The sequence below is a fragment of the Numenius arquata genome, chromosome 4, assembly GCF_964106895.1.
Source record: "Numenius arquata chromosome 4, bNumArq3.hap1.1, whole genome shotgun sequence".
NCBI classification, from domain to species: domain Eukaryota; kingdom Metazoa; phylum Chordata; class Aves; order Charadriiformes; family Scolopacidae; genus Numenius; species Numenius arquata.
Window position 1 is genome coordinate 62,780,856 of NC_133579.1, and position 27,274 is coordinate 62,808,129.

At 39.7% G+C, this 27,274-nt stretch overlaps 1 protein-coding gene across 1 annotated transcript; it reads left to right on the forward strand.

The window, feature by feature from the left end:
• The first annotated feature begins 3,804 nt into the window (after nucleotides 1–3,804).
• On the forward strand, nucleotides 3,805–22,146 carry TMEM170B (transmembrane protein 170B). Its single transcript, XM_074146820.1, has 3 exons — nucleotides 3,805–3,901; nucleotides 14,763–14,933; nucleotides 22,016–22,146. The coding sequence occupies exons 1-3, from the start codon at nucleotides 3,805–3,807 to the stop codon at nucleotides 22,144–22,146; spliced, it is 399 nt and encodes a 132-aa protein (XP_074002921.1).
• The last annotated feature ends 5,128 nt before the right edge of the window (nucleotides 22,147–27,274 follow it).

A 27,274-nucleotide genomic window follows, 5' to 3' on the forward strand; every position in this document is an offset into this window, starting at 1 on the left:
ATGGTCAGTGTTGTTCGTTTCCCTAAAAAGACGTGATTTAAGAAATTGGTTCGTTTTGAAAAGCATTACCTTTCCAAGTGGAAAATGATTCAGCCCACGGGTCTCCAATCAAATTTATCATTATTTCTTCAGCTTCTGAAATCAATACCAGAAGTTAATAGCAGCTTATGTAGACATATTCTAATCTCTTGCAGGACAGAGAAACTAAGCTGACCGCACTTTTCCACCTGTAAAACTAATTTCCTTCAACCGAAATCGGGGTTTACAGCCAGCTCCTTGCAGTGCTTTGCATTCATGCAGCTCAGGGAAGCTTCCAAATCTCCCAGCTACCACGAGGGAAATGGGGAGCGGGAGTTACACTGGAAGGAAAGTGAGATTGTTTGGAATCAAGATTAATCCATGTGTTTTCAGGAGTCCCTCATGGAGTTTTTCATCGGTGTGTTCCTACTCACAAAGGCAGCCCGGAGTCTGTAAAGCTTTAATTATCACTCAGTGCTCAGGGGTGGTTGTCAGACAGTCGGTGTTTGCCTTGGGCCCTCTGCATCCGCCCTCCCTTCTTTATACACCAGGGCAGCGCTGCCCCTAGTGATTTCTCCTCCCCGAGGTCTTTCAGCCACCGCTGACCCTGCTTGCCCTGCCCAAGCATCCCTGGCTTCTTGTCCCTCCCCAAGGGTCACAGCTTCAGCAGCAACCTAAGCCGAGCTGCCTCAGCCCCGCTGGGGACCCTTTGACGTCGTCGTTGTTGCTCATAATAATCCCCGCAGGAAGCTAATACTCTCAGGCCTTCCTTGGCAACGCCTCTCAGGTGACAGGTCTTGCTGAGGACAAAGCGCTGGCCACCGGTCCCTGCTCGTACGAAGTTACAGTTCGGAGGAGTGAATTTTAGTTTTTTCTGCTGTTTCATTCAGGGCACTCTGTTCCTCCTGCGTGGTCCTCCCAGCGTTGTGCTACTGGGAAATGTCATTGTCATGGTGCACTTTTTTTTTTGTTTTAAAGTCAATACTTAAACAATATTTTCCTTGATAATCCAGTTAGCCTCATTTTCACATGGCAAAAAGGGCATTTCAAATTTGTATCCAGCTCACCCGCTGGATGATGGACCGAGGACTAAGTTGAATAAATGAGACAAATTATGGTCCCTTGTGAGAAGAGTTTCTGCCCCTTTATCCCTCTTATCCCTCCCGCACTGTCAACAGAGCTTCTCCAAGCGCCTCAGCAGTGTTTGATCAGAAAATGTTCAGTTCATTGAGATTAAGATATTGCATGCCTGAGGTTTGATGATCTTTTTTTAGTACCTAAGGCAGAGTTTCAGCAAAAGCTGGCCTGAGATTGTGGTGGATCACTCTGGGGAGGGAAGGCGGTTTGTTCTCCCTTCAGAGATGTAGAGAGGCTGTGCTCCTGCAGTCCCTGCTCTGCTGCAGAAGGATCAGCCCTCCCTGGAGGAGGCTCAGCAGGCTTCCAAAGTTTCCGTCTCTAGGGGGACAGCATCTGTGCAACGCTAAAGGGTGCTCCCCAGCAACTATTACAACAGTCTGCAGGCTACAGCGATACTCCTGGCCTATCGGATGGTCTCGCTGACATCTGTCAGTAGGTTCCAATAAGGTTTATAAGCTAAAACGTTCACAAAATGTTACTTTTCTTTTTATCTGGGAGTTTCTCTGGTTACACTACAGTGTACCGTGGAGTATACTTGTTCTTGAGGCATTGGTTTATACTGCAAACAGATTTAGGGTTGGGGATTTTTTAAGGGCATTGAAAAAAGTTTGCTCTCTCAAAGTTCACCATGCTGAAGTTGAAAAGAATAAACCAGAGCAACTGTTTCTAAACACTTCATTGTATGTTTCGCATTCAAACATAAACGATATGCTATTTTCTCACTGAGCCCTACTCAAAGTATGGAATAATTCTGCCCTAAAAATGAATGACTACTGTGTAACGAAGGGGATTGTTTTCTGTGAGGCCTGAATTATCCAACTGCAAATTACTGTAGTGGTGGGATTGCAGGAAGCGGGAGGGAGGACCTTCCCCCAGTCATGGAAGGGGGGACCTGGCCCAGCAGCTGGGTTCTTTCTCCGTCACAGTGATCCCGTTCTTAATCAGTCAAACCCAGAGCCCTCTAGGGAGCCGTTCACTGTGGGTTTCTCATTGCCTGGCCTGATACCTATTTGCAGAAATGCCAAGCATTGTCAGCTGCAAACAAAAGGCTTTGGGAGTAGTCTGCTGAACCAAACATCCTGCAATAGTCTATCTGAAAAAAATCAGGTCATTGGCATCAAGCAGGGTATTAGTTGATTTATCTGTCGTGGCTCTTCATAGATAAATTGCAAATTATATTGTAAATTACCTCTCCAATCCTTGCATCAAAAGATGCCGACGTAAAATGATGCTTATGAAGTACTATAGCAAGTACTGTTGAATAAAGGCCAGTGAGGGACTGTGTGCACTAAGTATGGCCTAGGGTCACATATTTAAGAAGGGGGGAGAGAGGGAGAATTGCTGGCTTTTAAATCAGTAAGCACCATGCATCCTGTGCTTTGAAAGAGGCAGCGTTCAGCTTACAGACTGCATTCTTTTATTCTATAAAGCAAAGGAACTAACTGAAGTATGGTTACAGAATTAAGATTTGCTCAAGGTTTCTCACGTTTTCAAACCTTTGAGGACTTTAATGTGTAGCAGCGCTGACCGTCGAGCTCTCCGGTTCAAAGGGACAGGAACGTTAGGCAGTGCTGCTTGAATGCTGCCTCAGGATGACAGCTCCTCTGCTGCACACCCTGCTGTCACCTAAGCTCCGACATTCCTGACTAAAATTCACCTTGTGTGCCTAACCTGCCCTGTCCCCTTGGCGCTGTCTTCTCAGCTCGCCGCCTCCTTCGCCTCAGCGGCGAGCGGGGGACAGCCCCCTCAGACCCCGCCGCGGGGGTGCTAACTCCCGCTCTCCCTGGCGCTTCGTGTTTTAACGCTGCGCGGAAAAGCCGCTGCCGTCTCCCTTCCTACTACCAACGCCGGTCATGGCCCCCCGAACCACGGGCCGATGCCTCCCGGCCGGTGAGAAATCCCCGCCCGGCCACAACGGCTCCAACCGCCGGGGATGAGAAGGAGGGGCAGGGGGCGGTGCCGCGGGCACATGGGGCGAGCCCGACCCTGTGGCGAGAGCCAATCAGGGAGAGGGGCGCAGCTCGTGCGCGGCCTAACGGTCACTGGGACCCTGCCCCTTCCCCCGCACAGCCCGGGGGAGGGGGCCGCGGCGGCGCTCGCTCCCCCCGGCTCCTCGCGCTGCGCCTGCGCGGGGAGCCTGCCTGCCTGCCCGCTCCTCCCTCCCTTTCCCTAGGGCGGGGCAGCTGGCGCCTCGCGCCGGCCCCGCCCCACCCCGCGCCAGGTGATGCTGGTGACCGGGGTGATGATGCCGCCGGTGAGGCAGCGGCGGTTGCGGCCGTTACTGATGGGGAAGGAGGGGGAGGTGGCGGCAGCGACAGCAATGTGGCTCGCTCTGGCCTCGTCGCCCGTCCCTACCGCTGGGTCGCCCGTCGGGGCCGCCCCACCCCGCCTCTGAGCCGCGGGGAAGTGCCGGTGGCCGGTGCGATCGCCCGGCTCCCCCGCCCCCGGCCGCCATCTCCCCCTCCGTCCTCGATGTCTCCCCCGCGGCGCGGAGGCCCCGCCGCCGCCTCTCCGCCCTCTTGCTTCTCGCCGCCGCAGCCCTCCCGCCTCGCCGTCCGGCGGCGAGAGGCGTCCGGCCTGCCGGTCGTCAGGCCGTCGCTGCTGCCCGTCCCCCCCGGCTGAGGAGCGGCCGCTGGGCCACCCGCCACGATGAAGGTGGAAGCGGGCGACAACTCCATGATCAACCTGTCGGTGCAGCAAGTGCTGAGCCTGTGGGCTCACGGCACCGTCCTCCGCAACCTCACCGGTAACCGGGCGGCGGCGGGGCGTGGGCATGCAGGGAGGAGGGTGGGGTGACTCTGGCACAGGCATAGGGGCGGCGGGGCGAGGGGGCTGGAGCGCCGGAGAGCGGCGTGGGGTGTGGGTGTACGCTCCCGTGTGCGGCTGGGCAAGTAGCACCGTGGGTGTGGGAGCCCCGGGGGGAAGGCGCTCCGTAGCTGGAGAGCGAGCCCCGGTGGCACACAATGGAGGATGTGGGTGTAGGACCGGTGTGTAGGGCTGGGGGCGGCCTCCCTGCGTGTTACACGCCGGGAGGGCTGGTGGTTGTGTTCCTGAGTCTGTATACGTGCTTGTTCCCTGAGCATGCATATAACGTGGGGTGTCTGCTTGGGCGTGGGGTTGGGATGTCTGGGAAAACGAGAGGGATCTGTGTGTTGGGTGTTGGGAGGACCGGTATGTGCACCTGAAATCTGGTACGCCTGCCTGAGTAAAGGAGCTGAGGGTGTGCATGTGTTCCCTCACTTTTATATATATATATATATATATATATATATAATAAAAGGCTAATGGTATAATGTATGTGTATATGAGCAAATTGATGGGTACCTGCGTTATGAGTAAAGAGTTGTAGGAAGCGTGTGTGAAGGTATAAATATGTATGGAAGCCTGGAGTACGGTTGGGTGAGTGTGGGTTGGTGGGTTTTTTCAGTGGATGTAATGTGCTCATTGGCATTTAACAGAGAGCTATAAAAAAACAGAGTGTGAAACAGAATGTGAGAAGCAGGAACTTTCCCCCCCCAACTCCAAGTATACTCCCGGATAACGAGAGCTTTGGAAGTTAATGGGGTGGCAGATGTCTCCTGACAAATAGACATAATCTTAAGCATCAGGGATTCTTAAAGACTGAGCTTTTCTGAAAAAAAATGTGAACGAAAGTAGAGTCAGGTCTTCATCCTCTGTTAGGATAGGGGAGCCTTTAGCTAGCTTTGGCAAGAGCTCAACTTTTTTTTCTTCTCAGTCTCATGCTGAAAAATGGGTGTGGGCAACTGTGAGACCCAAGGCATATAGTGGAGAGGTGAATTTTCTGATTTCCTCTTCTGTCCAGGTGTAAAGAAACGCGTAAGCTTCCAGCTCTGAATAAGCAGGGATTTGGTGTCAGTAGCAGAGAGTTACTGAGTAAATTCTTTCTCCTTTGTATTAGGTGGTGACAGATTAGTGGAAAATGTAAAGAGGATACGGTTTGAATATTGATGAAAATATTTTGATACTTATGAAAAAGTATTATGCTATCTTTCCCCCCCTCCATATTAATGACTGTTACGCTATTTTTTTAAAAAAATCTCTTCAAGGTAGAAGAAATATGATGAAAGTAGAGAGGTAGCTGAAGTTGAAGTTGCAGGAAACAAAGTGATCATATGAGGCTTTATTGTCTGTCTTGTTCTTTTAACTTTCAGGATACTTTTTAATGTAATAAAAAGGTTATACGGATTTATTTTTTTCTATTTGATCTATGAACTCTTTAAGATGTGTGTCTGATGATTAAATTTTCCACGTATTAGTGTGGTAACATACTAATACAGCTCACTTTGTGATTTGTTATTTTTGCCTACTTATTATAAAAATACATCTTGTACTGTTAAAGGAAAAAGTTAGCAATGGGTTTAACTTTTCTTTGTGCCAGACATCCTCTACAAAGTTTTTCTTATTAGAGCATTATGCAACATAGGCGTTTCTGTGAAATTCAGTGCTGAGTGTTAAGTAAGCAAAACAGTTTGTTTCTCAGTGCTTTTGCAATACAACAAGGGGTTGCACAAGGTATTTTTCATGTGGAATGGTTATTCTTTTTAATTTGTGGAATATGAAAAAGAAACATTTATCTATTGTAGCATTGTTGGAGAATATGTAAGTGTCAGTTGTAGTTGTACTACAGTTTCTGATTTGGTACTTAAATGCAGGTTCTCCTGTTGTGCTGAGTGTTCTTATGGACTGTCGACAGTTAATAACTTTCACTGGATTTAAAGTTTTCTGTATAAGATACAGTGTTACTGATTATATCTTAAGAGATTGTTTTCAATATGATAATTGATTATAATAATTGATATTAACAAATAGCTGTTATTAAACTTACATAAACCATTCCTAAAATACTTACCAACTGTAGAAGTAAACTCTGTTCAAAAACAGAAGTTCTGGTTTTCCATGCTAAAAAAATAAGTATGTGAGTGAGTGTCTCAGTTTAATACTTAATTCATTCCCCTCTGCCTCTCTGTCGAGTATAAGGAGAAACTTCTTCAAAGTACTGTGAAAAGAAATTCATAAATATACAGTATGCCATGAATATTCATTAAGACTGCTTTGTGTTTATTTTTGGACTCAAAGTTGTGGTCTGGAAATGGCTTTTAAGTTGTACAAGTAAAAACTTATCTTCTTTAGATAAACAATGTTGATTATGTTTGCGCAAAGCTGTGAAGTTTTATCAGTAAACTTCTTTAAAATATATTACTTTTCCAAAACTTTCATCAGGGACCTGATATGAACTCCACCCTAAACCAGGAAGTGATTCAAACCTTAATGGTTTAATTTTGACATTTCTCCCCCCCAATGAGAAGCTGAACCATTACTTTTATACTATGTATCTGATTCAGGTTTAACATAAAAAAAGAAATCACATCTTTCATGGCCCAAAATGCCCAGGAGAATGCAATTTCATTCGCATCCACACGCACACCCTGCAATAGCTAAAGCTGCAAGCACTGTTGTTTGTAGCTGAACCTTGGCCCACCAACATGATACACTTTGCTTCATATCTTCCTGCCTTCACTTGGGAGGAAGAGGAGTGTTACTGTAAATGGTGGAGGTAAGTCTCTAGTAACAATGTGAGAGGTGGCTTTTAACTTGCCCTGTTTTACCTCTTCCAGGAAATCCCAAGGAAAGCCTCTTTGTATGGACCAGTTGTGTTTTAGAGTTAGTGGTAGATCAGGGTTTAATAGAACAAGTTAGGTAATAGCTGATCTGAAAAAAAACCCATCCCATTTTGAGTGCCCATTAAAATAAATAGTTACATTTAAAGGCTACTTCCACAGTGAAGAACCTAGCAATGTTTCTACTCTTCCTGTAACCAATGTAAATGTTTTGTTTGTGTCTAGTTATTGTATGTTCCAAAGATGTAACCTTCTGGTCTGAATGAGTTATATATTAGCCTCTAAGGAGGTGGGGGAGAATGTCGTGTTCGCTGTGCCACTGCATTCAGAGTTGTGCTGTATGACTTCTGAAGTCAGAATCATCTTCCTTCTCCTCCCCACACCCCCAGTGTCCTAAGATGATGAGCTCAAGACTCCATAACTGTTCTTATACACTTTGAAATAAAAGTCTAAAATTATAAAGTGCTGGACAGTAATATCTCCTGAATTTGTTGAAAGTGAACGTTTAAGAGATTATGGGTGTCACACAGAAGATGCTCCTTGTCTGTTATATTTTTTTTCCTGAGCTTCATCCTGTAATCATATGTCCCTGATTGCCTGGTTTATGTCTTTGTCCCCTATTCTGTAACTTGAGTCTGTAACTTATAGTTTAAATACTCTTCGAGTGCTGCTCGTCCGGTCATTGCAGCAAGAAGTTAGCGTCTCCAAACAAAAATTTGACAGTATAGACGTGATAACTTAGAGAAAATACTGTAACGTGAAGAGCTGAGTTACATTTGCAGATATAATATACTGACATTTCTTTTCTGAGTACTTCGAGTTTATAAGTCAACTAAAAAATAATTATACAGTTTCTTATTTCAAATTTCAATGCGTGCTACCTTGTTGACTTAAATTTGTATCTTTCTATTCACAGCACAGATACTTACTGCTTGACTTAACTCTAGCTCATAGTCGTAGGCTGCATACATAGATGAGAATCTCAAGAGAGATACTTTCTTTTGGAGTAATCAGTCTTGATTTATGAAATGGTATAGGCAATCATTATTTAGCTGGCAAATCAAGTTAAGTACTAGTGGAAAAGAAAACTGCTGACGATTAAATACTCTGTATTTACTGATGCTGATTGGCAGTAGGACAGCAGAACAGCATGTTCATATATAGAGATAATATTTGAAAATGTTAACATTTATATATTTTGTGTGTTGACTTTGCATTTTTTTTATTTGCCCAAGATAAAGCTGTTGATGGAGTGTAACTTCAAGTTTTGATAAGTTGGAAGTGATATGAATGTTATTCTAAACTGTGGCATGCTTAAAACTCTCTTTCTAATCTCAAGACTAATCTTCATGGTTGTGTATGCCTACACCAATATGATAAGTATACCGTGTATATGTAGTACATAAGAATATTGTATGTATGATATTTATGTATCTATGATACGTATAAATACCTAAATTAAGAAAGAAGTACTCTTACTGGAGTAAAAGGGCATAGATTACAAGTTATTTGAGCCTTGCAGCTTTTCTGGTAGAAAAAAAAAAAACAAACAAAACAAAACCAAAAAAAACCCCAAAAAACACCCAAGTAAAACCAGCGGAAAGGAACATAAACTGAAGATATGATCTAAGATACTGGTTAACTGATAAGATTTTTTCAATAAACCTGAAATATGGATCTCAGTTGTCCTTATAAGAAAAGCCTGGATTCTGTACAATAGATTGAATGTCACTATGCTTGTAAGCTAGTATCTTTCCTAGTTCTCTGTCATTGCGTTCCTCTGGCAGCTGTGGAATTTTGATACAAATAAGTTGTGTTTTGGCTACTTAAAGTAATTGGGATACACTGAAAGTAAACTCTGAAACTTTCTTAGGGTCAAGCAAAGGAAATTGGGAGGTCTTTCTAAAGTTTTATTTTATTCATGGCACTTTAAGGTAGTGCTATGAGGACATGACTAAATAAACTCAGGCTAGGTTAGTATTTGGAGTTCTCTGCTGGATAAAGCTGAATTGTTATTACCATACCAGCAAAGTACTCCATATGCACAGCTCATCATCAAAAGAGCAAGCTATTTAGTATAGCTACACAAAGACTGACATTTTTTGACAACATGCTTTTTTTATCGAGGTAGCAATGATGATCATGTAGGTAAGTTTATGCCTCTTAAAGTATGAATCATTATATAGGACATAAATATTTTTTTGTGCCAGCATGTTCTTAAGACGCTTCAGTCTTACTTCCTCCTTATAGATACTGCAAATCTTTCAACTACTTGGTTATTTTTGAGCAAGCCAGATCTTGAGCATTTGTGTCCAGAGATCCACATTCTCTGTTTTCTAGTGGCATTTTTCAGTGTTATCCTCAACCTGTTCTTTGCTTCTGATTGTTACTCTAGCACGCTTGTTTTTTGCCTGGTGGCCATCTCTAATCATGGTTCTGTAGTTAGATGATACTGAATTTTAATGAACTTTGAACTCTTCCACTCAGAAATTCCTCTGCCTTAATTTGTTTGCCCTCGACCTGTCAGGATACGAACAACTAAATTGTCTTCTGGGTTTATAGAGCTTGAATCCTCCTCCAGTTTGCTTAGAAGGTTGGCTCTCCTCCTTACTCTGTTCATCCATTTGAAACATCGGTCATCTTCATCTCTTGCCTAATTAATGAGCAGAAGTAAATAAGGGGGTGTGTTGAACTACAAGACATAAAAAAGATAAATAAAGGTGGATAAGAAGGGATGACTCTTCCTCCCTTTCCTGTGGAGGGTGCTCAACAGATATTTGTCTTCTTTCAGGTTTTAGGACTGAGATGATGTTTTAATGAAGTGAGGTAGTGATTTAACAAAGTGGATGATGCCTACTCAGGAATCTAAAGAAATGTTTGTATTCAGAAGAAATGCTAATAAATATCCTGTCACTTACTAAATGTGTAGTCTCTAGCTGAAGAACAGGAAACATTTATGTGAAATAGTCAATTGATATGATTCTCTGAATTGCAGATCTTTCACGTATAACAGCTACTTTAACATGACAAAGATGACTGTGATGAAAGGTTCATGAATTATGATTATAAATTACTTAAATTTTTTATGTTGTTTCCTGGCAAATATGTTGCTGTGTTTCATTGAGGCCCTCACTAGAAAAGCCAACTTTGCAAGAGAAAGGTATGATCTAAATCAATGATTAAGAAGCTTTGTGTGATCAAGTTCTCAATTTCAAATTATCCCAGAATATTTGTTGAGTAGTGTAATTATTCTTTTTTCTTTATTTTGTGTCAGGATGCAACAAGATAATTATTGCCTATTCCTTGCTAATATCAACCATTCAAAGTAAAAAAACAAACAAAAAAAAACCCCAAAAAACCCCAACCAAACAAAAAAAAAAAAAAAAAAAAAAACAAAAAAACAACCAAATAAACAAAAAACCCACAAAAAAAAGCCCCAAACAAACAAAAAAACCCACCACCCTAAACCACAAATCTCTAGGAAATTAGAGGTATCTTGGTACTGAGGGAAGATACTAGAATGATTCCAACCACAGGACAGTGGGAGAACTGTACTTTGTCTCCTGTTCAGGGAGACTTTTCTCTTCCTTCCCTTTTAAAAATCTAATTCTTGTTGCAGCAGGTGAGAACCTTTAACAAAAATGTGTGGGAGAGGAGGACAAAAATATTTCTCTAGTCTTTCTGTTCTTAACTCTGTCTAGTAACTTGATAAATAAAAGCTTTTCAGCTGCTTTCATTTAACAAATTTAGATATGTAAATTGGTGGTGAGTAAATAATCTAGAGTATATGTACTTGATGGAGTTGCCCAAATAAAAAGCAACTCCAAATAGAAGATGATCTATAAGTTATTTGCCTACTTACAGGATAAAGAGAGTTACGCAGTCCTCAACTGCTTGCTGTGTCCCTCACCCTTCTACCTGTCTTCTGCAAATAGGAGTATCACAGGTCTATGTCCCCAACCTTTCTGTTTACACCTGTCACTTCCCCTTTTGTCTCCTTCCCAAATAAACAAATTTTTGGTCCTTCCTCTTTTCTTCAGCTGGATGTGAAGGTGTTCCTTCCCTCCACTTCCCTCCCCTCCAACTGTTCTGAAGTGAACACCTCCAAGATTTAGCATCTGCAGTGAGTTTGGCAAAATGATAAGCTCTTGTGAATAATTTATAATAAGGAGGTACTGGATTATTGCAGGCATATGTAACACTACCTGTATTTGTGTCACTGACTTTACGATGCTCTTGACTTGGAAACCTAAGCCTCTGTGAAATGATGGTTTCTTTAAATGCTACAGCTGCATTTGTGTGGAACAAGGAATATTTCTGGATGTTCTCTAATTTCCTTTTGAATGCATTCAATATGTGTGTTGCTCTTAAGAAGTAGGAGAAGAAACTCCCTACCAAAGAACTCAAATTTATATTCCTTTATCCGACAGGATTTTGGGGCTGGTTCTATTCTTGTGTCTCCTGCCCTAAATATAAAGTGAGGGGTGATGCTAATTTTCCTTGAGTTTTAGTTGGAATGTAAATAAGACCCAAGATAGTTACTGACTATGAAGCTATTTTGTTGTGTAGGGGTTTGTAAATATTTTTGGTTTCTTAGTTACAGAGGAGTAGTTAGTTTTTGCTTTTCTTCTGAAAATACAGTCATCTTAATAAGTCTTCCTAAGACTGGAAATCACTTCTCTTTTCTACCTGGTGAGGGTTGACAAGGACCACAAGCACTGATTTCCTAAAAGGTAATGCAGTGCCTAGTAAATCCTGTGGAAATGACAGGGAATGGCAGTGTCGGAGTCAGATGCCAACACACTTTCTTGGTCCAGTTTCAAGCTTTTCAGCTGCAATAGTATTTTAAGAGAGAATGAAAGTGTAGCTTTCAGTGTCCTGGGACTGTCCCTCAGATATGTTTGCAGAAAGACAATGTCAAGAGCTTTGCTTCTCCTCCCCAGAGCATATCTATGTATTGGCTGTTTGCTTCAGAATAACTGGTTGCTGAACAGGCTGCCATAATCGCAGGTCCCTTCTCACCTGAAATCACTCAGTCTCTTCTGTTCTTGGGCTTCATGTTAAATGGAGACAAGTTTGTGTCAGTCTTATGCAGTTTTATGAAGTCATTTTATACCTGCCTGAATTCAGTATCCACAACAGCACACCTTCCAGAAGTTTGTTTTTAGACTATGGAAGAGATGTTTGGATAATACTAATGAGTACACCATTGGTGTAGTTACAGAGTGTTTGGCAGTCTTTGAAGCCTGCAGTTGTCATGTAACCTTACATAAGAACCAAGCATTTTCTTCCGCTGCAGACTTGAAATATTACACAGAAATATTTTCTGTGTCCAGAAAATAACTAGCATCTCCACTACAGTATTTACTGGCAAACAAGGCAAATAATCCTCTTCTGTGTAAGAACAATTTATCTTTTGAAGTGGTGCATTCAGCATCGCGTTGACCTGCCAGCAGTTTAGTTTTGTGTTTCTCTGAATAATCTGGGAGATGGGCTCAGCCACATTACTTTGGAGAACTATAATGGAAGATTTAAGATATGCATGTATCATCTGTTAGGATTGAAGGTCTTCAGATATCAACATATGCAAGCAAGGAAATGCTTACTCTTGCCTACTAGATACATTCTTAATTTCTGTATTAGAGTTCTTTACTATATGAATAACAAGAGTTAAAGTGGAACATAGATCTTGTGTTTTTTCACTGCCAGTGTTGACAAAACTGCCAGTTTAGACTTGAGGACCTGTTCAGTATATTGCTCAGGTCTGCTCAGTCCATACTTCTAAAAGTGTCAGCTACTTGGTGCTCAAGGAAATGATCTGTCATGGGACAGAAGCTTAGTTTTTATTATTTTGATAGAATAGTGCTTTGGGCTGTTAAGAATCTGGTTTTGTGACGTTTTTTCAATGAAAGGGTCTTCCCTGATAGCTCTTCTGATGTACACTAGAATGAAAGTATGCCTTCCTGACAGGATTTTCCTGCCCAAAGTTGTATGTGATTTGCCTTTGCAAGAAAGTAAACTTTTTTTCCCCATCTCCGAAGGCTTATTTACCTATGGTCAAACTGTAGGTCTAGCAGGGCTGCTGGGTTCTATATTGATAGATCCTTTCATTAATCTCCTTGCTTATTTGCTTCAACTAGAAAAAAGCAATGGGAATACCCAAGCTGTGTTAGTAAAGACAAAGCCTGTTAGGATGGCAGGAGAGGTTCTTCTCCCAAACTATCCATGACCATGGCAGATTAGATCAGCAATCAGTCAATCTTCTTTAACGTTAGTGAGAGGTTTTGTCAGGTGTTTGTAGAGTGACCGCTTGGCACTCTTGCCATTGTTCTGTCACAGCAGATTCTGAGAATGACTAGATGTTTAGTAGAACACTACTGTGATCATTGCCCTTTTGCAAAGATTTTTGGCACCCAACTTGGGGCCAGAGGTGAAGGGATGAAGGATCTGAGGAGAGCTGCTTGAAGCCACCCTCAGTATATGTGGGTGTATGTCCAAGCACTCGGAGAAGTTAAAAGCTTGAACTACAGCTGTTAGTATTAACTGAATGTGCGTTTACCACCCACTTTCCTCGCTGCTCTGCTAAGAGAGCCTTTTGGTTACCATAATTTAGAGAAGCTGTTAAGTCCTATGACATAGTTTCGCCTTTTATGCCTGTATGAAAGGGGAAGGATTGAGACTACTCTCAAAGTACTGCTAAATGAAAAAGCTTAAGCTGTATTTGTGCTACAGGTATACATACAATATTGACATTAGACTTAAAGGACTGTGGTTATTGTCTAGCAAATATTCTTTCTCAGCATCCTTTCACAGCATGTTTTGTTTGAGCTGCTAAGTATTGTTAAGTTAGCTAATTGGGTAGTATTTCTGCTCAAATGAGTGGTGTGTCAAGCTGCAATAATACAGGCTCACTTCATAGACAATAAGTATCCTGCTGTTGTAAGGAAACTGGTTGTTTGGGTTTTTTTGAGAGGGAACTGCAACAAAAACTCTGAATTAATGACAGTTTCATGGGATTTTGTCAACCAGGAAAAAGTGCCCAAATTTCCTGAATCCTGTGATGATATATACTCACTGTAGTTGACTTGGAAAAAAAAAAAAAATTCTCCCTTTTTTTGCATTTTCCCACCCTTTTGAGTTACAGTAAATGTTTTTAGAAAATTGCGATCAAGTGAGAAAGGTTCTTTAATGCTTATGTAGCTTCATTGATGGTTCCTGCTCTTTTCTTTGAAGGTAATGACCATGGCTAGTATGCTTTAGGGAAATGTTTGTACTCCACACATTCTCATCACCTCTTGTCCTTGCATAGTAATTTAAATAAGTGACTACCTGTCTATGAAGTTCTGTGCTAAGCAGTTAGAACCAAGGAGTTAGACCTGTTAAAATTTATTGTTAGAATGTAGTGGTTTTATTTTTTGCCTTTAAATCTAATTTGATAGAGTATTCTATTACAGATCCTAGGTAGATAAACTGAAGTTTTTAATCTCAGTTTTCCCATTTGATGTTACCCAATCTCTTCTTGTTTAAAAAAAAAAACCAACTCACACCCAAACAAACCACAAGTGTCATCCCCCCTCCTTCCCCTCCAGTGCTTGACTAGTCCCTGGTTCAGTCTTTGTTTCTGAGAATATTGCATTCTGCAGGAGTAGTTGCAATACCTAGTAAGAAATTGCAATTAATGTTTAAAGAAACCATTAAAAGAATGATGGAGTTACTGTAATGATATATCTGAATCAAGAATTGTGCCAAATCCTTTTTATAATCTTTTGGTTGTAATAGTTATTCCTTTATGCTGACAGAGGGAAAGTGTCTTGAGCATATGCTGGTGTTGTCACATTGACTCCTTTTAAGATGGAAATCAGTATTGTTTTTCTCTTACTGTTGATTGTATGCAATGTTTTAAAGTTTCTTGCTTATGAAGTTATTGTCTCAGAAATATTAACCCTTTGTTTGACTGCTTTCTTTCAGAGATGTGGTACTGGGTTTTCCTCTGGGCTCTCTTCTCCTCTCTCTTTGTCCATGGTGCTGTGGGAGTATTAATGTTTGTGATGCTGCAGAGGCATAGGCAGGGGAGGTTGATCTCTGTCGTTGTGGTCAGCATTGGATTTCTGGGTTCTATAACTGGAGCAATGATAACCAGTAAGTCTGTCTTTTGTTTTTGTTTCTTTCTCTCTTTCTTACTTTACATCTAACTTCTTAAAAAAAAAAAAAAGCCAAAACAAACCCCCTTTCCTTAGTGATTTGTTAATTGTTTATTAAGGATTTTGCCTTAGTTATATAGCTATCCTAATGATAATGACAACTGAGTTGCTCTTCTATTGTGTAAAGATAAAACTACTAGAAGTTACTTTACATTTACATCTACTTTACTTACTGTAAGTTGCTTACTTTACATCTGACTTCTAAAAATAAAATAAAAAAAAATACCTTGTTTTCTTAGTGATTTGTTAATTGTTTATTAAGGATTTTGCCTTAGTTTATATAGCTATCCTAATGATAATGACAGCTAAGTTGCTCTTCTGTTGTGTAAAGATAAAGCTAATATAAATTGTTAGAGGAGTGCAGAAACGATCCTGCTCTCTCATTTTGGAAATGTTGGGTACCAAGCTATTCAAAAGGGGTATGCTCAGCAAGTAATATGTTCTGGGAAACAGGAAGAACACTTTTTTTTTTTTTCAAATGTTTCTGATCAAGATCACCTCTTAGCACCCTTGAAGCCATGTGTTTCTCTTGGAAATGAGGTCCTGATTCCATTGGTGGCAAGGCTGAATTCCTGCTCATTTCCTTGGGCCTGCTGGAGGCTCTTAAATTGCACCTGAATACAATATTGTTCTTTTAAAAGAAATAAAAGGTGCAATGTAGGGTAGTGAAAAAAAAAAAAAATAAAGCAAGCTATGCTGCTGTTCTAGGTAAAATGCTCTTCAAGGAGTTGGTCAAAAGGACCCCCTGGGAAATGGTCCTCAGGGTCAAGGGGGCAGAACAGAGCTGGCAGGTCTTTAAGGACACTTTCCAGAGATCACAAGAGCTCTCAATCCTCAGGTGTAAGAAATAGAGCAAGAAAGGGAAGAGACCAGCATGGCTGAGTCATGACCTGCTGATCAAACTAAAGCCAAGAAGGAACTGCACAGGCTGTTCAGGCAGGATCAGATATCCTGGGAGGAGTATAGGGATGCTGCCTGGTTATGCAGGGACAAGGTCAGGAAGGCCAAGGCGTGGCTGGAGCTGAACCTGGCAAGGGATGCTAAGAATAACGAGAGGCTTCTACAGGTATGTCAATCAGGAAAGGAAAGTTAGAGAAAGTGTACCCCCCATGATGACCAAGAATAGCAAACTGGTAACAACAGACAAGAAGAAGGCTGAGGTTCTCAACAACTTTTTTGCATCAGTCTTCACTGCCAACCCCTCTCCTCACACCTCCCAAGTTGAAAGACCAGGCAAGTTTTTGAGCTTGAGAATGGGCTTGAGAATGAAGAACCACCCACTGTAGGAGAAGACCAGGTTCATGACCTAAGGAACCTGAAGGTACATAAATCCATGGGACCTGATTAAATCCATCCATGGGTCCTGAGGGAGCTGGCGGATGAAGTTGCTAAGCCACTTTCCATTATATTTGAAGAGTCTTAGTCTAGTGAAATTCCGGCTGACTGGAAAAGGGGAAACATAACCCCCATTTTCAAAAAGAGATAAAAGGAAGACATGGGGAAACTGCAGGCCGGTCAGTCTCACCTCTGTGCCTGGCAAGGTCATGGAGCAGATCCTCCTGGAATGACTGCTAAGGGACATGGGAAATAAGGAGGTGATTAGTGACAGCTTCACCAAGGGCAAGTCATGCCTGACAAATTTGGTGGCCTTCTACGAATGTGCTACAGCATTGGTAGACAAGGGGAGAGCAACAGACGTCATCTACCTGGACTTAGGCAAAGTATTTGACTCTGTCCCGCATGACATCCTGGTCTCTAAACTGGAGAGACATGGATTTGATGGATGGACCACTCAGTGGATCAGGAACTGGCTGGATGGCTGCACTCAAAGGATTGCAGTCAACAGCTCAATGTCCAAATAGAAGCCAGTAATGAGTGGTGTTCCTCAGGGATCAGTACTGGAATCAGTGCTGTTCAACATCTTTGTCGGAGATGTGATTGAGTGGGATTGAATTCACCCTCAGCAAATTTGCCGATGACGCCAAGCTGTGTGGCATGGTTGACACGCTGGAGGGAAGGGATGCCATCCAGAGGACCTGGACAGGCTTGGTAAGTGTGCCTGTGTGAACCTCATGAAGTTCAACCAGGCCAAGTGCAAGGTCCTGCACCTGGGTCACGACAATCCCAAACACAAATACAGGTTGAGCAGAGGTTGGATTGAGAGCAGCCCTGAGGAGAAGGACTTGGGGATGTTGGTGTATGAGAAGCCCAATGTGAGTCGGCAATGTGCACTGGCAGCCTACAAAGCCAACTGCATCATGGTCTGCATCAAAAGAAGCATGGCCAGCAGGCTGAGGGAGGTGATTCTGCCCCTCTACTCTGCTCTGGTGAGACCCCACCTGGAGTACTGTGTCCAGCTGTGGAGTCCTCAGCACAGGAAGGACATGGACCTGTTGGAATGAGTCCATCAGAAGGCCATGAGGATGATCAGAGGGCTGGAGCACCTCTCCTATAAGGACAGGCTCGAGAGAGTTGGGGTTGTTCAGCCTGGAGAAGAGAAGGCTCCAGGGAGACCTTGTAACAGCCTTCTAATACCTAAAGGGGGCCTACAGGAGAAATGGGGAGGGACTCTTGATCAGGGACTGTAGTGATAGGATGAGGGGTAATGGTGTAAAACTGAAAGAGGGGAGATTTAGATTAGATATTAGGAAGAAATTCTTTACTGTGAGGGTGGTGAGGCACTGGAACAGGTTGCCCAGGAAAGTTGTGAATGCCCTATCCCCAGAAGTGTTCCAAGACCAGGCTGGATGGGGCTTTGAGTAACCTGGTCTAGTGGGAGGTGTCCCTGCCCATGGCGGGGGGGTTGGAACTTGATGATCTTTAAGGTCCCTTCCAACTCTAACCATTCTATGATTCTGTGATCTGTTACAGAGTTTCTGATCGTGTTAGTCTAATGCCTACCACTCAAGATACATTTTAGACGTTTTTTATTTCTTGATATTGCATCCACAGGTAAGATGCTGACTATTTTTCTGTTAAAGCAGCATGCTGAAAGGCTCACAGAGCTACAGCTAAAACCTATACTCGTCATTAAAACATCGCAGAAATACTTTATGTAGTAAAAAGCAGAAGTGTTACACCTGACCAAATGTGGCACACAAGTGAAGTTTCCAAGAACGTTTTGAGGAAATGCTGCTTAGCTGTTTTCATCTAGAGTTATTGGTATCAGCCACTGGTTTTCTGTGTTTCCTAAGAAATCCCATTATCTGTGTCAGTACTAAAATATATGCCATAAGATTAGTAGAATGCTTTATTTGGCTTTATCATATCCAGCTATGTTTATCTAACTTATAAATAGACTCCAGTAGCTTTCCAACGCAAATAGGAACAGGGTGAGTTTTCTGTCTGGAAAGAGAAAAGAAATAGTGAATATTATTTTCACAGGAAAGAACCTTGTGCTTTGTTGTCTGAAACAATGTACGTAAGGAGTTTTCAACATTAAAATCATTTGACTGAATGGGTCCTATGTTAACCTGGGCAGCAGCTTCTGCCTAAGTATCTTCAGCGCTGTTGACAAGATGGTCAAACTTGAAAGGCCTTTGAGGGTAAGGAACTGTAAATTCATAGATTGGTCCAGGCCGGAAGGGACCTCCAAAGGTCATCTAGTCCGACCTCCCTAGTGACTTCTTAAACTGTAGGCAAGCCTTGCCTTTCATTCCCATTTTCTTTGTACTGCCAGTTTATCAGAATAGTGGTATCGCTTCAGCTTTGGACCTATTCATGGATGATTTGTAACAGATTCTTTTTTATTGCTGCTGAAAGTCCTTCTTGCCTCTTGGTTTTCAAGGTTAAATAAAAATGCACATTTCATGAAAAGTTTTATTAAGACTTTCCTCAAAATGTTGTTTTAATTGCTCTATATTTCTCAGCCTAGAATTTCCATCACTTACCAACAGTACAGTTCAGTATGACTACATTTTTATTTCTTTTTTTGCTAAGGTGAGGTGGACTCAGCTGAGTGTCGTATTTTACTGGTTATGCTGGTTTCTGTCCTATGATTAAAATGGCAGTGGCCCTCTTAAAAGGTCAATCATGCATGAGCATTTCTGAAGAACAGAAGATAGAAATGTGATGCTGGAATATCTCTTACAGTATTCTGTGATGGGTTCAGGTTCAGTGTTTCTCAAATTAAAGTACTTTGTCTTTTATCTATGCATAAAAAGAGGAGCAACACAGTTGTATCTTTGGCATCCTATTTTACAGGTCAAAACATAAAACAAGTAAGCAGTACTGTGTTTGTGTAAATTCACCTGAGAATTTCTCCAAGCTTAGGCTATAGACTTGTTATGTGGTTCCCAAAGGTCTTGCACAGAGCATTGCAACTTGGGTACCCAAATACTTTTACTTTCAGGTATTTTTGTTTCTGGACAGCAGGGGGTTGTTTCATACTGAAAGAAATTCTGTGGGGACCTTTTGAATGGTGACAAAACATTAAAGAGAGGATTTTTAACAGCTATTGTGCTGCAAACTGGAATGCAATTTGAAGTATTTAGTCATTTGGATATGCCTTGTCCAGTGCATAAGAAATTGAAATAGCAAACTGACTTCAATTTTCATTTTGTATTTCCAGTTCTCTGCGTCATTTGTGTAGGTGAATAAATGCAGTATAGATTATTAAATAATACAAGTTTAATTTTGTTAAGGTTCAAACTTTCTGGCCTTCTAGCCAGGTAGAAAAGCAAGAAACCCCTCAATTTCTAGGCTTTGAAAGATCATGGAACTTAACAGTTATTTAAAAAGGTATAAAAAATTACTAAATAGCAGTGGATACTGTCAAAACAAACAAACAAAACCACCAACCCTCCTTCCTCCCCCTCCCCCCCCCCCCCCCCCCCCCAAAAAAAAAAAAAAACCACCAAACCAAGAACAAATAAATATCAGGCAGTTTGAGGCAAGGATTTTAGCTGTGTTTCATCCGGAAGGGTCTGTTGTTCTTTTTCCTTTCCCCAAGCATACTCCTTTTTGGTGGCATATTCTCATTTTCCTCATTGGCAGCCCTTCGTAGTGTACTTTGGCTCTGTGCCAATTGTGCTGGTTTATGCATTACAGGCTGTATTGCACACTGTTGTTTGATGCGTATAAATACATAATTATCAAACAACCAAATTTTTATGGTTTTATTATTGATATTTTCCAGAACATCTCAGTGTTTTTTCAAGAAGCCAAAAATTTCTGTTATTGATCAACTAATAGCGTCAAATTATGGTACTCCATTTGGCTGATTTGAAGTCACTTTGAGAATTCAATCACCAAAATAATTTTAGTGTCAGTACTGGGCTCAGTCTAAAGGATCTCTTTCGTATTCTGACAGCAGATAGTCAGGGAACAGATGAAAAAGCTTATGCAAGGTAGCTCAGTGAAATACCATAAGGCTAGTCTTCTGGGGAGGTATTTCTGACAATATCTACTGTACAGAATATATTGTTTTCTTAAAAAACAATACAAAAAAACCCACCAACCAAACAACTCCAAATGTACTTACCTAACAGTCTTATTGTGTTTGTAAATACTGTTATGGTCACATTTATTAGTGAATTCTAGTCTTCCTAAAATTTTTGTAAAAATGAGGTGTTACTTTAAGATATCAGATGATTCAGATACAGATTGTACTTTCAGGAAATCTGTTGGGACTTAATGTATTTCTGTGTCACTAATAGGGTTTTGATCACTTCAGCAGACTATTCCTGTTAGTGACTGTGCAAAACCAAGGAAATTCCAAATTTTTTAACTCTTGCCTATTACTTGAAAAACTTCGGCTTTTCGGTTTTCTTTAAGCCTGAAAAACTTCTGTGATATCTGAAAGCATTTAATTGTGATTAGATAATTATAGACCTTTAGTATGTATGGTCTCAGATGCTAAGTCTTGTGTTTTTTTCTTCAGGAAATATTCATTCATTCTGAATAAAGGACAATAAGCTTAATGTTTTTTCATCACTCAAGGAAAGCAAGCATTGCCTCAAAAATATCAGTTTGAAACTTTTATTTAATACTTTCTATTCTAAGTGAACTTTTGAGATTCTGAGTAAATTTTTTAAGTAGGGACACAGCTGTATACAAGGCTGAGTTTTTTTCTTTGAATGAACATTTTAGTGTCCTTAAAAGGTTCAGAAGTTGTTTGAGCAGAAAATGTTCTTCATAATTAACATGTGGGTTTTTTTTTTTTTCATTGATTGATATGAAGACTTATCTTTTTCTCAGGCTTTTGCTCCAAGATGTCACAGCTATACATTTGCTCTGTGACTTTTGTTCTTCAAACACATGTGAGAAATTCAGTATGTGAAAGACAGTAAAAGGGTGTTAGTAGCACCTGGCTTTTTTTTATAGTGCAGTATTTTGTTTCTGGTTTACCCTGGCCATTTGATGTTATACTTTAAATGGGAATTTGCACACAACTGTACAAGAATAAGTCTCTCTTGAATGTGTTATAGCTCAAAATCTAATTGTATTGGTTAGAAATTCCCTCTCATGCACATTCATGGATAACTGCAATACTCTGATGTTTTTCATGTTTTGCTTGATTTGCTGAACAATTGCTAACAATTTAGTAGCTTAAGACAAAAGTAAACTGACACAGTTATTTTGTAGACACTAAGAGTTTTACTGTTGTTGTCTTCTCCCTGCCTACATAAGCAATATTAAACCGCACTTTGGACTTGGTCAATTTTTAGAGGACTTTCTTAGTTACCTTTTCAAATTAGCAGGAGGCAAAAATGTTAAAAAAAACCCAAAAAACAAAATAACTTTTTGAAGATGTCTACAGGGAAAAGGCAAGATTCAATTTTCTTAAATTAACTTTTCCAAAATCAGTTTTATCTGGTTCAGTTGGGAAAATCATTCCTGAAGAACTTGCATAACTAGAAAAATACAAGCAAGGCTAATAATTGTATAATGCCATGAAGTAATAAGCATTTGGTAATGTTCTATAAATAGCTGATGCATAGACACAGTAAATAATTTGTCACGTATTTCAACCTTTGTTTTTTTCTGTGGTTTGATCATTGGTTTTTTTGTGATTCTTAGGTGCTGCAGTAGCTGGAATTTACAGAGTAGCAGGAAAGAACATGGCTCCCTTAGAAGCTCTTGTCTTTGGTGTTGGACAGACAGTACTGACGTTAATTATCTCATTTTCAAGAATTCTTGCAACACTTTGAGACTTATATAGAAGGGGAATAAAAAAATCAACTAGTTTAAAGAAATCTTTAAACTGAAAAGAAGCTTCCTGAAAGTGGATTCGTCAGCTTACGAACTTGAATTCTAGTGCAAGAGAAAGGAAGCTATGTGGAACCTGCACTACAAATCTAGAGGTTCAGTCAAATCAGCAGACTGTCCTCTAGTGTCTGAACTGTTGTACTTCTGCACAGCGCCTTAACGTGCCTCAGTCACAGGCAAGGTGCAATCCATGTGTGTGAAGTTGAGATAAAGCACCTTGAGTAGCTGCCAGTCAGGTTAATGCTTGGTGATGGGATTATTGTTCTTAACAGTGTTGTAATAAAAGAAAGGGACGCTCCTGAAAATTGCTGCATGTGCCAAACTTGGAGTTTAATGCTTAGCTGTTGGTTGGGTAAGCTTTGAAACTGCAATTATAGAAGAATGCTGTGAACATAGAGTCTACTTCAATTTGGGTGAAATAGAAAGATAACTGACTTCTGTATTAGCAGAATCCCTTTGAATGCTGAATATTCTTATTCAGTATCCAAAGCAACGGTTAGAGCTGTTTTGAAGTATAGGTGAATATTGATGGGGTTTAAGAACCACAACTTTAGCAACCCTGATGTAATCAGCATTATGTGTAGAATGGCTCATGGCAGTTTTCTGAAGTTCAGCACATCACTTCTTCACAGGTTTAGCTTGTCAGAAATCAGTAGTTTAAGGAGACTGTATGGGGGTTACTAAGTACAATCTGTTGTGTATGCACAAACAAATCTTAAATTGATGCTTTCCTTGAAATTATTTTGTCTTAAACATAGAGATGGTTACCAGCCCTTCTGAAAACCTCACAAAGGCTACTTGTTGCAAATAAGCTCCCTATATTTATTTAAGCACTGGTAGGACTCTTAACCCTACATGTATTCTTTAAAGAACACACAAATACAACAGACTTTAAGAGAATACACCTATGAGGAAAATGGAAAGGGATAAAAATATATATATATAGTGGTTTTCTACCAAACAAAATCTAGAGTTTAATAAAATAGTTACTATAGTCCAAAAGTTTGGAAGTGGGGCAGCATTAATGTATTTAATACCTTGTTTCTGAACACTTTGTATCTTTTGAAAGATTAAGATACCTGGAACTTTGAAATACTTAGATTTCAGTAGAGTTTGTGCTTTTCTAGTTTAAAAGGGACGGTAGTGTTGTGCATGTGAAATGTCTTAAATGTGAATGTTTTGGAGTGAATAGAAATTTTAAGTCTAATTACTAATTATTTATGAAATGCAAAATTTAAAGGGCACAAAGGTCTGTGTGAGGAATAAGGGATTTTTTTTACCTCTTTCCTCAACTGAATGCTTTTCAACAGTCAGCTTTTAATGTTGACAGGAAGAGTAAATTGCTCAAAGCTTTTGCTATTAAGATGTCAGACTTACTAAACTGTTGAAACCACTGGCACCTACTCTGCAGATAAAAGAATATGGTTAAAATGCAATACGGCTGGATTGTAAATTGTTTAGTACTTCAAATATTGTAATGAATTAACCTGTCTGCCTTTATTTTATTCCACAAACTGTTTGGGTTTTTTTTTTTAAATGCTAAGGATGCTGATTTTTTTTCTTTAAAAGTATTTGTCTTGTTTAAAAAATGTACAAAGTTATGGACTTTGCAGGGAACAAGGTAAAATGTAGGTTTATAGACCCTTCAGTGTTTGTATTTTGGCTTTGAATTGCTTTAAAATGTGGCTGAATACATATAGTCTCACTATTTTGAATGTCTTCAAAAAGTTATTTATTTTTCATGGTTTGGATTTTTTGTCTCATAGTTTTTTACTTTCTGCTGATACTTTTTGGCATAACAATCATTGCACTTTAGACAATAAAATTATTATTACATCCATAAAAGGCAATTTAAACTCCCCGTTTTCTTAAATTATGAGAACTGGTTTCAGGTATTTAAGTGGAATTGAATAATAAAATTTTTGAAGATATTTCTCCTAATGTGCCTTGTTACATATATTTTTAGGGGAAAGTATTTTAAAAAAAATTACCATAACTTCATTTTTGTTCTATTTTTGCTATTTCTAATTAATTTGATTATTTGATATAATGTCTTACTCAACGGGCATTAAAACATTTGTTTGACAACCTGGAAATGCTTGTCTGGATCAAAACCAACTGTTTCATGAAACACCATGTTCAGTAATTCAGGTTGTCTCATGACTTCACCTCACACTTAAACTCCTTCCCAGTTTCCAAATTTCCTTGAGCATCTTGACTCTTATTTATTGTACGAGGCCATTAGGCTACCACTGATCAATGGCTTGCTGTCTTTCACTAAGTAAAACTAGAACAAACTACTGCGAACTTATGAAATGCATGTAGAAAAATATTATTGATGAACTTCATCCTTAATTTTAATTGCAGTGCCAATGAAATTGTTGCCATTGTAATTTTCCTCCTTTGACAAGGAGGCATCTTTGCAAATGTAAAGTTACCTTCCTCCAAATAATTTTTATTGCATATATCATGGTAATCACTTTTAGAACAGTTAGGTGCTTAGTTGTCTCTGCTTTATATGGCATTATTGCCTGGCATCAGTGTATAGGCAGGCAATATAATGCCTAAGTGGCTTAACAGAGACAGATTTATGTATTTGACAGAAATTTTTTTTTAACTATTTCTTGTGAGGAATATATGAGGACGAATAGCATTCTTTGATCACGGCATGAACTTACTGCCTAGTTCCAGTGGTGAAACGAAATGTGAGTAAGTGGCCTTATGTCTGTGAAATTTTGAAGTTTCATTCCACATCCTTAAGAACAGCTTTATTAATCTAGTCAGAGGGCAGTGTATGCGTAGATATGTGTGTTTGTCTACATATGTATGAGTGATATTTTTGGGTGTATTCTGTACCTTACACATGCTAATAATTGAAACAACTTGTCCAAGAAAAAGAAAGTTACTTCAGGTAACCTTTCCCCTCTCTCTTGCTATTAGACTACAAAGATGTCTTGTATGTGAATGGCACTGATGGTACTCTGGTTCCCTTCAGACAACGCAGTGTTGTGCAGATGTCCACACAGGACCTTTTAGCACTGTCCTCAAATAGCTCTGCCTGTCTCTGCATTGTCTCACTTAGCGCATTCTGTGCATTGTTAATGATTAATTTCTAGTAAAGAACAAATAATACATCAATACAATTTAATCTTGGGATTATATTTCCAAATAATTACCATCTTTCATTTCGTGGGTAATTCTGAGTTTATGAAACTAATCTGTGTACCATGACTAGTGATATAATTTGAAGTTTACTGTTGATACTTTTTTTTAAAGAAACTGATAATTTAACCAGATTTGAAAGTTCAACATGGACCAAAGAGAGTAGTCCTGATTTTGTGTAACGTAGCTTTCTATTTTTGAAGTACATTGTTTTTATTACTCTAAAGGAAATAGTATTCATCTTCAACATATTGTATGTTGTTATTTATTTTGGTTACAATTTCTATTTGAATTCTGTTGGTGGGGAGACATATAATGTCACTTGAGCGGAAGCTGTAATGGAGTCTAAACTCTAATATCTATAAGAACTGATTTAATTGTGATTTTGTTTTAATTTATGTATTTTATGCACTAAGCATATTCTAATAATGCCTTTCCTGCACTAAATCAGAATATCCTATCATGATCATATTAAGCCACATGGTTCTGTACATAGCTATTCAATGTCACCCATTTCTAATTCCACGATTGACTAATTTTTTACTTTAGACACAATATTCCTAGGTGTAACAAAGTGTGAATTAATTGGTTAGGGAGAAGGAGAAAAAAAAGTATGTGACTAATAAGGCTTAGAAAAACAATTGTGAATGTGAGAATTTTTTCAGTTACTCTTTTGTTTCTGTAAATATGCTTTTTCATCATATGTGTATTTCAGTTAAGGGGAAAAATGTGGAGATTTGGTTGTTCGGATGAAAGCTGCAACCTCATGTAATTCCAGGCAATTTGAGATGAAATGAAACTCTGAATTCCGTTCATAAATTATAATGGAGTGCTGCATCTATATACCTGCTAGAACATAACTTTATTTGAGTACTACCAGAATTAAACATGCAACTGCATCAGCATATTGAGAGAATACCTTTTGAATTATTTCCTTTTTTTAACCTCTAGATTGGGAGCAGCTCAAGGTGAAAAGACTGTTTAAATTCTCAGCTGTTGCTTCAGAAGAAATAAGTGTTCTTTGTGTACATGTGCATTTAACACAGCTGAAAACCTAGTATTGGGTTAAAGGTCAAATTTTTGGTCACATCTTGGTCATACCACCATAACCTTTAAGGTCAGTGGGAAAAATATTCTGTACCCTGTTACAGCGATGAAGTCTTCAGCTGGGCTGCACTAGTTTGTGTACTTAAATGCACATCCTCTAGTGAAAATTAAGTTGTCATAGAAGATAGGCTTTAACCTGAGTACGTACCATTTGATACACCTTGTAAGTGAGAGAGAGTGTCCTGACAGCATGCTGTTTCCCATGCTTGTGCCTAGAGTTACACTTGAAATCAGTTTCTGCATTAAGTTTAAATGTAATCACAAAGATATCTCAAAGTCTGCAAAGATACATTACTGCTTAGGGTATTCTCACAGTATAGTAGGTGTAAAAACAATTATACTCTAATGATCTAAAGAAGAATCTTCTTTCAGGCACACACATTTTTTTTTTTCCAGTTAATTGTTCATCTTGTAGTTACTGAGTGCTTTAAGAAGTTACTCCATGAATACTAGTAAGATGTCAGCTGTTAAAGGGAATGGATAGTATGTCCTTTTGTGCTGCTTTTGTGAACTGATAAAACCCCCTGCCAACCTATAAGGCAAAGTAAATATTGAAGAGATATTTTTGATTGAAATGAATAATACTTGATTGACATAAATGGCATTCCTTCTGATTTGAGATCTAACTTTTTAAGTTTAGTTGGTTATTTAATATCGCCATTGTAAAAATCTGTTTTTTGGATTATCCATCATTATAAAGGACATCGATGAGGGCACCAGAGCTAAAAATCTAAAACCTCTTAAAATTGCTTGGCTGGAGGTTTTTACTTGTTTGAAATGTACTTATCTTTTATACAGATA